This window comes from Somniosus microcephalus, chromosome 13 (assembly GCF_052327205.1).
Source record: "Somniosus microcephalus isolate GS21.2 chromosome 13, FLI_Smic_1.0, whole genome shotgun sequence".
Taxonomy (NCBI): domain Eukaryota; kingdom Metazoa; phylum Chordata; class Chondrichthyes; order Squaliformes; family Somniosidae; genus Somniosus; species Somniosus microcephalus.
This window is the reverse complement of record NC_140999.1, coordinates 196,479,951-196,495,716: the sequence shown is the minus strand read 5'-3', so window position 1 is coordinate 196,495,716 and position 15,766 is coordinate 196,479,951. Positions and strand designations below refer to the sequence as shown.

General features: G+C 48.8%; 1 protein-coding gene across 1 annotated transcript; it reads left to right on the top strand.

Moving 5' to 3' along the window:
- Positions 1-421: 421 nt before the first annotated feature.
- Positions 422-7,636, top strand: mych (myelocytomatosis oncogene homolog). The gene is made up of 3 exons (XM_086005942.1): positions 422-500; positions 4,915-5,467; positions 6,213-7,636. Exons 2-3 carry the CDS (start codon positions 4,927-4,929, stop codon positions 6,722-6,724), a joined length of 1,053 nt encoding a protein of 350 aa, XP_085862068.1. The 5' UTR covers positions 422-500; positions 4,915-4,926; the 3' UTR covers positions 6,725-7,636.
- The last annotated feature ends 8,130 nt before the right edge of the window (positions 7,637-15,766 follow it).

The window sequence follows — 15,766 nt, the reverse complement described above, 5'->3', positions numbered from 1 at the left end:
GGTCTCTCTCTCTCTCTCTTTCTCTCTGTCCCGGGTCTCTCTCTCTCTCTCTCTCTCTCTTTCCCTGTCCCGGGTCTCTCTCTCTCTCTCTGTCCCGGGTCTCTCTCTCTCTCTCTTTCTCTCTGTCCCGGGTCTCTCTCTCTCTCTCTCTCTCTCTTTCCCTGTCCCGGGTCTCTCTCTTTCCCTGTCCCGGGTCTCTCTCTTTCCCTGTCCCGGGTCTCTCTCTCCCCCTGTCCCGGGTCTCTCTCTCCCCCTGTCCCGGGTCTCTCTCTCCCCCTGTCCCGGGTCTCTCTCTCTCTCTCTCTCTGTCCCGGGTCTGTCTCGGGCTGTGGGCGGTTCCGGGGGCGGGCTTGGTGCCGGCTTTTGGCGGGAGATGGGGAGAGGCGGGGCGGTATAAAGAGAGAGAGAGAGAGAGAGACCGGGGACCGGGAGAGGAGCCGAGCCTGACCCGGGAGAGAAGAGGAGAGGCGGCCCCGAGTCTGAGAATCTCCGGGACTGAGGTTTGTGTCGGAGAGTTGCGTGTTTGGGGGATCAGAGATTCTGAACTCTCCCCCCGGGTCAGTGCGGGGCGGACAGAGAAACAAGAGAAGGGAAAATAATCCCCGACACAAACCCGCTCCCGAACCGGCGGGATTTATATTCGACATCTGGGGAGAGGAGAGGAGAGGAGGATTATCACTGGGAGAAATAAGAGGGGAGTTAGAAATGTTTTGCACACAAGGAGTTACTGGAATGTTTTACCACTGGGGGCTGATGAGGCAGAGACTGTAACATCATTTAAAAGGGAATTGGAAAAGTGTTTTTAAAAAGACAATCTAAAGGGCAGGGAAATGGGATCAGAGTGGAGATCCCATTGAGAGCTAGCACTGGCCCAGAGCGATGGGCTGAACGGTCTGTGCTGTCATTTCAATGATTCTATAAATGTCTTTATTTCAAAGGCTGGTTTGTGATTTGGACTCGCGTTTTCTTGTCAGTTTTCAAAGCTGCCTCTAACCCTGCCACAGGTTGTTTAAGTTGAACAATTGATTTTATGTTTCTTGGCTTAGTCTCCAATGAAATTCAGCGAGGTCAACTATTCTTCCACGTCATTGCATCTACTCCTGATCTTAAAGGGACCCCAATCCTTGGCTTCGTGGTTTTAAATATTAAATGAAATTCTTTACTGCTTAATCAGTCTTTAACCCTAGTTTAACAATGTATTTATCTCAGATCACTGGAAACACAGGCATGGTTGGAATCCAAAGGGTTACATTCTCCTGCTTATAACAGAACATATTTAATTGCCCTTGCCTGAACACAGTTTGCAAATACTGTGGATAAGGGAGGGATTTGGAGACGCTCCCTCAGGCTGCCCCCCTTCACTTCAGTCAAACTTCACACCGGCGCACCGTCCTTTTAAAAATAAAATAATTCATGGGCGAGTCGAAGCTGCCGGACATCACTTCTGTCCATCTGTCGGGATCTGTTTGTGGATTTTGATTTATTCCTTGTTTATCTCCGTCTGTCCTGGATCCGCGGGAGCCAGAGTTGCGGACAGAGCAAGAGAGTGAATTGCAATAGCACAGACTCTGCTTTTTATATTAAACATCCTGGTGATGGGGAATGGGACGATATTAATGGTACAGTGTCCAGTCATGGTGTCTCTGTGTGTGTGTCTGTCTGTCTCTGTGTGTGTCTGTCTGTCTCTGTGTGTCTGTCTCTGTGTGTGTGTCTGTGTGTGTGTGTCTGTCTGTCTGTGTGCCCATCCCTTGATCATGGGGCAGATTGTTTTAAAACAATGTTTGAAATCTAAAACAGCAAAGTCTGGGAATGCAGCAGGTCAGTGAGTGAAGAGGGACGGGGTCGAGTCTCCGCCTCCCCTGTCACAATCTGCTGTCGCTGTTTGTGCTGCGAATCTGTTCTAGATCCGAGTGAGGTCAGCCTGTGCTCCTGCTTGTGAAGATTTAGAATGAAATTGCCAAAAGTTCTACTAAACTCTGGGTTTTGTAAATCACTTAAACTGGTCTGGGAAGTTTACGGGACGGTTTGACAGACTTTTATCTTTGGTGAGACGCTGGTGAAAGTACTGGAATGTAAACTGTGTGAGATGGAGCTGGTTGACCAGGGCGTGGTTTCCAGTCCGCTGTAGAAATTCCTGGAGGTGTTTTAAAAATCTGCCGAGTATTTAAATAAGCAGAAGAGTGAGGTGGGTTGATTTATAAGTGAGGTTGTCCCTGGATGGTGAGTAGACACTCAGTGACTCAAGGGGAACTCCTCAATCACCGAGTCCGCCAATCTAGTCCAGAGACCCTGGAAAAGGTAACTGGCATCTCTCGCTCTAACCTAGTGCTACACTTCTGGTAAGACCCGCTTCCATTGTGTTGTGTCCAGTTCACATGGCGCAGTACTGCCAGCACATCCCGGGAATGGTTGAGTGTTGGGATTGGAGATGCTGTTGATCCCGGGAATGGTTGAGTGTTGGGATTGGAGATGCTGTTGATCCCGGGAATGGTTGAATGTTGGGATTGGAGATGCTGTTGATCCCGGGAATGGTTGAGTGTTGGGATTGGAGATGCTGTTGATCCCGGGAATGGTTGAATGTTGGGATTGGAGATGCTGTTGATCCCGGGAATGGTTGAATGTTGGGATTGGAGATGCTGTTGATCCCCGGAATGGTTGAGTGTTGGGATTGGAGATGGTGTTGATCCCGGGAATGGTTGAGTGTTGGGATTGGAGATGGTGTTGATCCCGGGAATGGTTGAGTGTTGGGATTGGAGATGGTGTTGATCCCGGGAATGGTTGAGTGTTGGGATTGGAGATGCTGTTGATCCCCGGAATGGTTGAGTGTTGGGATTGGAGATGGTGTTGATCCCGGGAATGGTTGAGTGTTGGGATTGGAGATGCTGTTGATCCCCGGAATGGTTGAGTGTTGGGATTGGAGATGGTGTTGATCCCGGGAATGGTTGAGTGTTGGGATTGGAGATGGTGTTGGGCGCTTTTCTAATGCGAGAATGTTTCTGTGCTGAGATCCTGGAGTCTGTGGTGTTTGGAGTCCTGGGGCTGGTCTGTGAGCTGGGTTCTGACTAACAGTGGGAGTTTGAGATGAGATGTCTCGGGTTCTGGTGGGTTTTCTGCCAGTAACTCGCTTATTCAGTCCGACTGAGCAAACCAACCCAGCAGACGTTCAGTGGTTGAGCTGTCGGTTTAACTGGTGATATTGTGGATAAAACAACAGGTGTGACAGGCTCGAGGGGCTGAATGGCCTCCTGTTCCTAAAACTATCGGTGCTTTTGGTAACGGCAGCGAGGCCAAAGGTCAGAGTCTGGATTCAAAGGGATATTGAGATTAAGTGAATGAGCAAAACTGTGGCAAATGGATTTCAATAGGCAAATGTGAGATCATCTACTTTGGACCTAAAAAGGATCGAACAGGGTACTTTCTAAATGGTGAAAAGCTAAAACAGCCGAGGTCTAAAGAGACTTGTGGGGGGGGTTCAGGTACATAGATCATTAAAGTGTCACGAACAGGTACAGAAAATAATCAAAAAGGCTAATGGAATGCTGGCCTTTATATCTGGAGGACTAGAATACAAGGGGGTAGAAGTTATGCTGCAGCTGTACAAAGCCCTGGTCAGACCACACCTGGAGCACTGTGAGCAGTTCTGGGCACCACACCTTAGGAAGGATATATTGGCCTTGGAGGGAGTGCAGCGCAGGTTTACCAGAATGATACCCGGACTTTAAGGGTTAAGTTAGGAGGAGAGATTACACAAACTAGGGTTGTATTCCCTAGAATTTAGAAGTTAAGGGGTGATCTGATCAAAATTTTCATGATATTAAGGGGAACTGATAGGGTAGAGAGAGAGAAACTATTTCTGCTGCTTGGGGATTCTAGGACTAGGGGCAGAGTCTAAAAATTAGAGCCAGACCTTTCAGGAGTGAAGTTAGGAAACACTTCTACACACAAAGGGTGGTAGAAGTTTGGAACTCTCTTCCTCAAACAGCAATTGATGCTCGATCAATTGTTAATTTTAAATTAGAGATTGATAACTTTTTGTTAACCAAAGGTATTAAGGGATATGAGCCAAAGGCAGGTATATGGAGTGAGGTCACAGATCAGCCATGATCTCATTGAATGGCGGAACAGGCTCGAGGGGCTGAATGGTCTCCTCCTGTTCCTATGTTTCAGGGCATTGCTACTTTCAGCTCTTTAATGGAAATGTCATCTCCTAATTCTAGGAGGGAAATGGGGGGAGGGGGTCGTGGGGCATGAGGTCGGGGGTGGTTGTGGGGTAGTATAGCTATTTGGCTACACAATCTGGTCTGGGTCAGTGTTCGATGCTATATTTCAGTCCTGATTATATTAAAACCCAGTGATAGTGAGATAAGCCATTAATCTCCAGTGTGATGATCAAGTGTGGTCTATGACTGGAGCGGCGGGGATGGTGGTGTTGCTGAAGGAGAAGCCACTGTTCTGTTTAAAGGGGAAGGTGAGTCGGTGATTCTGCCTGGCACCTCGTGACTGATGCGACTTTTTCAGGTCTTCCTCTGTTTTTCTGGCTCTCCCCCAGCCAGGGATTGGCTAGTGTCCAATCTTGCGCTGTTCAATGTTCTGCTGAGCACAGAACTGTTGCCAACTCCTGGCTTTATGTTGAATGAAACAAGTCACAGATGGTGAGACGAGAGTGTCTCTAGCCCACAGCTCAGGTTTGTAAATGCACGACCCGGTGTGGTACTGAGGCACACAGACCGGGAGGGGCCAAGATTCCAATCACTGCTGACCCTCAACACACAACAGCCTGGCTCATCACATTGGAGCCGTCACTCTGAACCCACCGCGTCACTCAGTGTAGATGTTAACTGTTCCATGATGCTGTGGTTTAAATGCTTCTCCAAATGCTGATTGGGTTAATGCTTTATTGTGTTTTCCTTGCAGCCTTTTCTCACGATGCCTCAAAGTGGAAATATCAACTGTGAATTTGAGACTTTCCCGTTCCTCCTAGAAGATGAAGATTTCTATCAGACCTGCGAGGACTTTCTGAAGACACTTGAGATGTTGCCATCTCCACCACAATCGCCCCTCCCTAAGGCCAATCTCTGCGAGTCCCTTTCCACTTTAATCCCTTCCAAGTCCGACCAGTTGGAATTGATGTCAGAGTTGCTGCTGGACGATGATGCATTCCTTGAGCAGAGTTTCATTTTGGACTTGGAAGCCTCCATGTTAACGCAGGACTGCATGTGGAGCAACCTGTTGGCAACGGCAGAGTTGGACAAAGTAGGAGAGAAGCTGGACGCGCTCCCTGTGTCCAGCCCCCTGATGGCCGAGATCGAGTCACAGTTCTTCCAGGATCTTGGTGGTCTCAGTGATTCCAGTTTAGAAACGATCTCCCCGTCCCTGGATTGTCCGGACTATGAGAATGAAGATCCAAGTTCAGACGATGAAGGTTCTTTGTCAACGGGCAGTGTTTCTTCGCGCTCCAGTGACTCAGGTACAGTCCCATGGGGAGGGGGAGAAAGTGAGAGGCAGCTCGAATCTATGTTGGGGGTGCCTGCTCTTTAGAGACATGGGGGCTGTTTGGTTTCCATGGATCTTGTAGGGCTCCCCATGCTGAAAACGCCCAACCCTTTCCGTTAGAAAAAGGAAGAGCGGTTAGAATAATGGAGATGGGCTCAGTACCCTGAACACCATTGGCATGTCCTGACCAGGTCAAAGGTTAGAAACATTTCAACCAACCCGAGCACCAAAATATCTCTAAAATAAAACGAGAGGCGCTTTCCTCCCGGAGCACGTCCCAGATCGCGAGATTTTCATTGGGGAAGGGTCATGAGGGCTATGGAACCAAGGCAGGTAGATGGAGTTCAGATACAGACCAGCCAGGATCTGATTGAATGGCTTGAGGGGCTGAATGGCCTCCTCCCATTCCTAATGTTCGAGCTTTGAAGTATTGAATGACATTTGGGTTGTTCTGCTGAACGCTTGATTACTAACACGATAGCAAAATACTGCGGATGCTGGAAATCTGAAATAACAACAGAAAATGCTTGAAAAACTCAGCAGGCCAGGCAACATCCGTGGAGAGAAAATAGAGTCAACGTTTCGGTCTTGACAAAGGGTTTTCACCCGAAACGTTGACTCTATTATTCTCTCCACGGACGTTGCCTGGCCTGCTGAGTTTTTCCAGCATTTTCTGTTGTTATTTTGCTTGATTACTAACGCTTGCCTTGTGTTTTCAGAAGAAGAGATCGACGTGGTGACAGTCGAGAAGCAAATACTGGCCAAGGGGGAATGGCCGAGGGGCGAAGCGAGGTGGTGGACTCTGCAAATCCAGCAACAGCACAACTACGCCGCGCCCTCGCCTCCGCTCTCCTGGGAACCGCCGGCACCAAAACGAGCCAAAAGGGAGGGTTGCTCGCCGGTGGCCGAGCACTGCTCCCCCGACAGGTCCTCCACCCCGAGCCCCAGGTCTTCAGACCCAGAGGAAGAGGAGCGGCGGAGGACACACAATGTCTTGGAGAGGCAGAGGAGGAACGAGTTGAAGCATTGCCTGTTGGCTCTCCGCGACGAGGTGCCGGAACTTTCCAAAAATGACAAGGCCTCAAAGGTGGTCATCCTGAGAAAAGCCACAGAATACGTTGGCAGGTTAAAGGCTGAGCGACAGAAACTCCAGACAGAGCGAGAGAAACTGCAGAAAAAGCAGCAAAAGCTTCGACGCAAACTCGAGCAGCTGCGGAGGACTTCGAAATAGAGTTTGCAAACCCAGCCAGACTTGCAAAGTGTTTTTAAATGTCTTAACTGCCCAAATACACCAGGACTCCGTGCTTCCAACAGACTGACCTGTGCAGCAGAGTTTCTGCAAAACCCTCACTCGCCCCCCCCTCACCGATGCTGCTATAACCGGACCCACCGCCCAGACCCTTCGCCAAGAGAGAGTCAGACTGAGAAGATTGGAGCTCGGGATTCCTGATCTTTCCCCAATTGTTCCAGCCAATGGGGGCGGCGGGGAGATTATGTCTCAGTGCAGCCCGGGAGCTGGGAATGAATGTTGCTGGGAGCTGGGAATGAATGTGCCCGGGAGCTGGGAATGAATGTGCCCGGGAGCTGGGAATGAATGTTGCTGGGAGCTGGGAATGAATGTGCCCGGGAGCTGGGAATGATGAAACATAGGGTCTGATGAAAGGGTGGAACTGAAAGAAATCAGTATTTGTAGGGAAATGGTGTTCGGAAAATTGATGGGACTGAAGGCCGATAAATCCCCAGGGCCTGATAATCTACATCCCAGGGTACTTAAGGAAGTGGCCCTAGAAATAGTAGATGCATTGTTGGTCATCTTCCAGAACTCAATAGACTCTGGAACAGTACCCATGGATTGGAGGGTAGCTAATGTTACCCCACTATTCAAAAAAGGTGGCAGAGAAAAAGCGGGGAATTATAGACCGGTAAGCCTGACATCGGTAGTGGGGAAAATGCTAGAGTCTATTATAAAAGATGTAATAGCAGAGCACTTGGAAAGCAGTGACAGGATCGGACAAAGTCAACATGGATTTACAAAAGGTAAATCATGCTTGACTAATCTACTGGAATTTTTTGAGGATGTAACTGGTAAAATAGATAAGGGAGAACCAGTGGATGTGGTGTATTTGGACTTTCAGAAGGCTTTCGATAAGGTCCCGCATAAGAGATTAGCGTGCAAAATTAAGGCACATGGGATTGGGGGCAAGGTATTGACTTGGATAGAGAACTGGTTGGCAGACAGAAAGCAAAGAGTTGGAATAAACGGGTCGTTTTCCGAGTGGCAGGCAGTGACTAGTGGGGTACCGCAAGGATCGGTCCTAGGACCCCAGCTGTTCACAATATATATTAATGATCTGGACGAGGGAATTGGATGTAATATCTCCAAATTTTCAGACGACACAAAGCTGGGTGGGAGGGTATGCTGTGAGGAGGATGTCATGAAACTCCAGTACGATTTGGACAGGTTGGGTGATTGGGCAGATACATGGCAAATGCACTATAATGTGGATAAATGTGAGGTTATCCACTTTGGTGGCAAAAACAGGAAGGCAGATTATTATTTGAATGGCAATAGATTGGGAGAAGGGGAAGTGCAAAGCGACCTGGGTGTTCTTGTGCACCAGTCACTGAAGGTAAGCATGCAGGTGCAGCAGGCGGTTAAGAAGGCAAATGGTATGTTGGCCTTCGTAGCAAGAGGGTTCGAGTACAAGAACAAGGATGTCTTGCTGCAGTTGTACAGGGCCTTGGTGAGACCGCACCTTGAGTATTGTGTGCAGTTTTGGTCGCCTTACCTGAGGAAGGACGTTCTTGCCATGGAGGGAGTGCAGCGAAGATTCACCAGGCTGATACCTGGGATGGCAGGAATGACGTACGAGGAGAGATTGTGTCAATTGGGCTTATACTCACTGGAGTTTAGAAGATTGAGAGGGGATCTCATCGAAACCTATAAAATTCTGTCAGGTATGGACAGACTAGATGCAGAAAGGATGTTTCTGATGGCTGGGGAGTCCAGAACCAGGGGTCATAGTCTAAGGATAAGGGGTAAGCCATTTAGGACTGAAATGAGGAGGAATTTCTTCACCCAGAGAGTGGTGAACCTGTGGAATTCTCTGCCACAGAAGGCGGTGGTGGCCAGTTCATTAAATATATTCAAGAAAGAGTTGGATATATTTCTTGAGGCTAAAGGGATCAAGGGATATGGGGAGAAGGCAGGGACAGGGTACTGAATTTGGATGATCAGCCATGATCTCATTGAATGGCGGAGCAGGCTCGAAGGGCCGAATGGCCTACTCCTGCTCCTATCTTCTATGTTTCTATGTTTATGTTTCTATGAATGTTGCTGGGAGCTGGGAATGAATGTTGCCGGGAGCTGGGAATGAATGTTGCCGGGAGCTGGGAATGAATGTTGCCGGGAGCTGGGAATGAATGTTGCCGGGAGCTGGGAAGGAATGTACCCGGGAGCTGGGAATGTCGCAGGATCAGTTTTGTGTCGACAAGATTCTTGCCGCGAGAGTTTTTTCTCACGGTGCATCTTTTAGTTTTAATCCTTAATGATATTGCAGCATTTTGCGAGGTTTTCTAAGTTAAGCCTGGAGTTTTAATATTCCAGGCTCAATGTGTCTGGAATTGCTTGGCTGTCAGTTATTTTAAGAAGCTGCTCGGGGAGCTGATTCTGGCCCCTGGTCCCACCCGGAAACCACAAACTCCCCATCACACCTCACGCTGCTGATTCTCACCCAGCCGGGTGTTGTGATGTCCGATTTATCCGCCAATGGGGTGAAACAGATTATTGCTCTCGTTGCTCAACTTTCAAACAGGAACCGGGCGAGAAATACAAGGACAAGTGGGCCTGAGTCATCGGCCTGGGATCCCGAAGCCCATCTGTCGTGTGGACCCCACATTAACCTGCTTTATAATCAGAGAGTGCAGCCACTGAAATAGCAACCTGACCTGGTCCAGAATGGTGCGCAGTGCAGGAACTGCCAGGAACCCCTCCAGGTGATCCAGCATGGAGGCCGAGGGCACTATCCCCTCATCTTCTCTCCACCTGCAACATTCCCACCTCAAAAACTAAATTTGACATCGAGCCACCTAAAAAGATATGAGGGCAGGTGACCAAAAGCTCAGTCAAAGATACAGGTTTTAAGGAGCGTCTTAATGGAGGAAAGAGAGGTGGAGAGGTTTAGGGAGGGAGTTAGAGCTTGGAGTCCAGGCAGCTGAAGGCACGGCCACCAATGGAAATCTAGGATGTGCAAGAGGCCATAGATGGAGAAGCGCAGATATCTGGGGGGAGGGTTGTGGGGCTGGAGGAGGGTACAGAGATAGGAAGGGGCGAGGCCATAGAGGGGTTTGAAAACAAGCATGAGAATTTTAAATCGAGGCATTGCTGGACTGGGAGCCAATGTAGGTCAGCGAGCACAGGGGGCGTTGGGTGAACGGGACTGGGTGAGCACAGGGGGTGATGGGTGAACGGGTCTCGGTGAGCACAGGGGGTGATGGGTGAACGGGTCTCAGCGAGCACAGGGGGTGATGGGTGAACGGGTCTCGGTGAGCACAGGGGGTGATGGGTGAACAGGTCTCAGTGAGCACAGGGGGTGATGGGTGAACGGGTCTCGGTGAGCACAGGGGGTGATGGGTGAACGGGTCTCAGCGAGCACAGGGGGTGATGGGTGAACGGGTCTCATTGAGCACAGGGGGTGATGGGTGAACGGGTCTCGGTGAGCACAGGGGGTGATGGGTGAACGGGTCTCGGTGAGCACAGGGGGTGATGGGTGAACGGGTCTCAGCGAGCACAGGGGGTGATGGGTGAACGGGTCTCAGTGAGCACAGGGGGTGATGGGTGAACGGGTCTCGGTGAGCACAGGGGGTGATGGGTGAACGGGTCTCAGTGAGCACAGGGATTGATGGGTGAACGGGACTCGGGGTGAGCACAGGGGGTGATGGGTGAATGGGACTCGGGGTGAGCACAGGGGGTGATGGGTGAATGGGTCTCGGTGCGAGCACAGGGGGTGATGGGTGAACGGGTCTCGGTGCGAGCACAGGGGGTGATGGGTGAACGGGTCTCGGTGAGCACGGGGTGATGGGTGAACGGGTCTCAGTGAGCACAGGGGGTGATGGGTGAACGGGTCTCGGTGAGCACAGGGGGTGATGGGTGAACGGGTCTCAGTGAGCACGGGGTGATGGGTGAACGGGTCTCGGGGTGAGCACGGGGTGATGGGTGAACGGGTCTCAGTGAGCACAGGGGGTGATGGGTGAACGGGTCTCGGTGAGCATAGGGGGTGATGGGTGAACGGGTCTCAGTGAGCACAGGGGGCGATGGGTGAACGGGTCTCTGGGTGAGCACGGGGCGATAGGTGAACGGGTCTCTGGGTGAGCACAGGGGGTGATGGGTGAACGGGTCTCTGGGTGAGCACAGGGGGTGATGGGTGAACGGGTCTCTGGGTGAGCACAGGGGGCGATGGGTGAACGGGTCTCTGGGTGAGCACAGGGGGTGATGGGTGAACGGGTCTCAGTGAGCACAGGGGGTGATGGGTGAACGGGACTCGGGGTGAGCACAGGGGGTGATGGGTGAACGGGTCTCGGTGAGCACAGGGGGTGATGGGTGAACGGGACTTGGTGCCAGTTAGGACATGGGGCAGCAGAGGTTTGGATGAGCTCAAGTTTACGGTGGAAGGTGAAATCTCAGCTAGCCTGTGCTCAGATGGTGGTGTGAGTTGGTCAGTGGGAGTGTGTTCAGTGAGTGTCCAGCTCCCGCTGACCTCTGACTTCTATCTGAGGCGAATGTGAGCATTGAGACCAGCAGAAACTCCAAGTGACCAGGACTTGGTGTCCATTTTGTGTGGCTGTATTCTCAGGAACAATGGGGGAGCGGGGAAGCGGATAGATAACTATCCGAGCACGAGGCGCTGATCTACTCTCTGACAGCAGGCTGTGATTTGGGGGAAATATTTCTTCCCTTATTTCAACACTGCTGTGCTGCTGTGCCCTGGCCTCCCTCGGCTGAATGTTACATCTACACAACCCTCCTGACCAATTGGCAGTCAACAGTCTATCGGATCCCTGCTGCTGATAATTTTTCCACTGTTCACTGGAGTAGATGCTATTTTCAAAACGAGTCGAAATCCATAACTGTTTCTAACCAAAGTCTAATTACGCTATTTTTCTCGTTGAAATCTTGCTTATTTCTATACGTTTGTGATTTTGAAGTCTTCAGATCCAGACCTTGCTATCCAGACTTTCAAAGATCAGATTTCCAATGGGATACGAGTACATTTCAGATTTATTACAAAGTATTCGGTTGTATTTTTACACAGGATATACAGCACAGAAACCGGCCACTCAGCCCAACCAGTCCATGCCGGGTTGTTTAATGTATGACCTTGGGTGTAAAGGCTTTTGTGATTTGCCCATGTTAAGGAGCTGCCGCTCATCAGCTCCCCTCTCGTCATGTCACCTTTCCCTATGTGTGAAGACTCTGAACCCCACAAACGGTGGCACCGATTGTTGCAGCTGTCCCGGGATTAAGTTGCTGTTGTGTGCTGGGCCAGTTGATGCCAGTCTGGGTTCTCGCTCCCTGTGCTGAGGGCTGGTTGGTGCTTGGCTGTGACTCTCTCCCATGGATACCTTGCTGAGACTCTCTGGCTTGGACCAAGACTGCCACCTGGACCAGTTGCTGCAGGGCAAGTCACTTTACCAGGACATTGTGCCCTTTAAACCACCAGCTGCCACTTGCGGTGAAGACTGTATCTACCGTGCTCTGTCCCATTTGATTTCAATGTTTAATTCCATTATATTTCGCTGCTAGTCTGATAATTTATTTTCCGGTAACGCACTGCCTTCAATAGACTATGGTAATGTAACGAATCTTTATGCAGTTGAGTTGTATTATATTTTCATGTAGATTATTGGAGAATTTCGGATCGGCAAGGTGTGTTTTGTGTGAAGTTTGTTCTTGGTTTTAAGTTATTTGCTGTGTGTCTACACGTTGTTGGGTGGTTTCTGTTTGCGCACGCATCGCGTTTGAGTTTCTTGGAGATGCACTGTCAATGTTCAATGTTTGTTTGTACAAAGCACTTTCTGTTCAGCCTTTAGCTACTTTGCAAGAAATCATCACTATTTTAGAATTAAATAAAATGTTAAAATTTAAAATGAGCAAGTTTGTTTTGTTTTGTGGGTTTGTGGCTGTGCTGAATTCACATCAAGAACTGCCCTGAGAAGCTAGCGTTTGGATTACACAGGATTCTCCAGGATATACGGCACAGAAACAGGCCATTCAGCCCAACCAGTCCATGCTGGTGTTTATGCTCCACTCGAGCCTCCTCCCGTCTTTCCTCATCTAACTCTCAGCATAACCCTCTATTCCCTTCTCCCTCATATGCTTGTCTAGCCTCCCCTTAAATGCATCGATACTATTTGCTTCAACCACTCCCTGTGGTAGCGAGTTCCACATTCTCACCACTCTCTGGGTAAAGAAGTTTCTTCTGAATTCCCTATTGGATTTCTTGGTGACTATCTTATATTGATGGCCTCTAGTTATGCTCTTCCCCACAAGTGGAAATTCTCTCTGTATCCACTCTATCAAAACCTTTCATCATTTTAAAGACCTCTATTAGGTCACCCCTCAGCCTTCTTTTTTCAAGAAAAGGGACCCAGCCTGTTCATCTTTTCCTGATATGTATACCCTCGCATTTCTGGTATCATCCTTGTAAATCTTCTCTGCACCCTCTCCAGTGCCCTTTTTATAATATGGCGACCAGAACTGTACGCAGTACTCCAAGTGTGGTCTAACCAAGGTTCGATACAGGTTTAGCATAACTTCCCTACTTTTCAATTCTATCCCTCTAGAAATAAACCCAATGCTTGGTTTGCTTTTTTTATGGCCTTGCTAACCTGTGTCTCAACCTTTAGTGATCTGTGTATTTGTACTCCGAGATCCCCTTGTTCCTCTACCCCACCTAGACTCGCACCCTCCAAGTAATAAGTGACCTCCCTATTCTTCCTACCAAAATGTAAGACCTCACATTTATCTGTGTTGAACTTCATTTGCCAATTATATACCCATTCTGCAAATTTATTAACGTCCTCTTGTAATTTGTTGCAGTTGTCCTCAGTATTGACTATCCCCCCCAATTTGGTGTCATCCACAAATTTATATATTGTGTTTTTGATTCCAAAGTCAAAATCGATAGTGTAAATTCCTTGTGGAACACCACTATCTACCTTCTGCCACTGTGAATAGCTACCCTTTACTCCCACTCTCTGCTTTCTGTCCTGAAGCCAGCCAGCAATCCATTCTGCTACTTGTCCCCTGACTCTGCATTCTCTGACCTTTTTCATCAGTCTATTATGGGGTACCTCATCAAAGGCCTTTTGAAAATCTAGATAAATTTAGATAAATTACACAAGGTCATAACGGCACAGAAGGAGGCCATTTGGCCCATCGAGTCTGTGCCGGCTCTCTTTAGAGTAATCCAGTCAGTCCCATTCCCCCGCTCTATCCCCGTAGCCCTGCAAGTTTATTTCCCTCAAGTGCCTATCCAGTCTCCCCTTGAAAACATCGAGTGTCTCCGCTTCCACCACTTCTGTCGGCAGCGAGTTCCAGGTCCTCACCACTCGCTGCGTAAAAAAAAAAAGTTTTTCCTCACATCCCCCCCGTATCTCTTGCCTAAAACTGTAAATCTGTGTCCCCTAGTCCTTGTACCATCAACTAGTGGGAACAGCCTTTCCCCATCAAGCCTATCCAAACCTGTCATAATCTTGTACACCTCTATCAAATCACCTCTCAACCTCCTTTGCTCCAATGAAAATAAATCCAGCTTCTCCAACCTGTCCTTGTAGCTAAGATCCCCCATCCCCGGAACCATTCTGGTAAATCTCCTCTGCACCCTCTCAAGGGCCTTCACATCCTTCCTAAAGTGTGGTGACCAGAACTGGCCTAACCAGCGGTTTATAAAGGTTCAGCATAACTTCTCTACTTTTGTACTCAATACCTCTATTTATGAAACCCATGATCCCATTGCTTTGCTAACCACTCTCTCAATATGTCCTGCCACCTTCAGGGACCTATGCACATTAACTCCCAGGTCCCTCTGTCCCTGCACACTCTTTAAAACTGTGTAATTAAGTGTATATTGCCTCTCCCTGTTCCTTCTGCCAAAATGCATCATCTCGCACTTCTCTGTATTAAATTCCATCTGCCACTTGTCTGTCCATTCTGCTAGCCTTTCTATGTCCTGTTGCAGTCAATTGGTATTATCCTCACTGTCACACCCCCAAGTTTCGTGTCATTGGCAAATTTAGAAATTCTACTCATTATTCCAATATCCAGGTCATTTGTATATATCAAAAAAAGCAGTGTCCCCAGCACTGACCCTTGGGGAACACCACTGTCTACCATCCTCCAGTCTGAAAAACAGCCATTTACCACAACTCGCTGTTTTCTGTCCTTAAGCCAATTCTTTATCCAAGCTGCCACTGACCCACCTATTCCATGAGCTTCAATTTTGTTAACCAGCCTTCTATGTGGTACTTTGTCAAACGCCTTCCGAAAATCCATGTAGCCAACATCCATTGCATTTCCTTCATCAATCCTCTCTGTTACTTCATCAAAAAATTCAATTAGATTAGTCAAACTCGGTCAGCCTTTTACAAATCCGTGTTGGCTCACCTTAATTAGCTTAAACCTCTCATAGAAACATAGAACAATAGGAGCAGGAGTCGGCCATTCGGCCCTCCTCCGCCATTCAATATGATCATGGCTGATCCTCTATCTCAATACCATATTCCCGCTCTCTTCCCCATACTCCTTGACACCTTTTGTGTCTAGAAATCTATCTATCTCCTTAAATATATTCAGTGACTTGGCCTCCACAGCCTTCTATGGTAGAGAATTCCACAGGTTCACCACCCTCTGAGTGAAGAAATTTCTCCTCATTCTGAGACTGTGACCCCTGGTTCTAGACCCCCCAGCCAGGGGAAACATCCTCCCTGAATCCAATCGGTCTAGCCCTGTCAGAATTTTATACGTTTCAATGAGATCCCCTCTCATTCTTCTGAACTCCAGCGAATACAGGACCAGTCGACCCAATCTCTCCTTATACGACAGTCCTGCCATCCCAGGAATCAGCCTGGTGAACCTTCACTGCACTCCCTCTATGGCAAGTATATCCTTTCTTAGGTAAGGAGACCAAAACTGCACACAGTACTCCAGGTGTGGTCTCACCAAGGCCCTATATAACTAATAAGACATCCTTGCTCCTGTACTCAAATCCTCTTG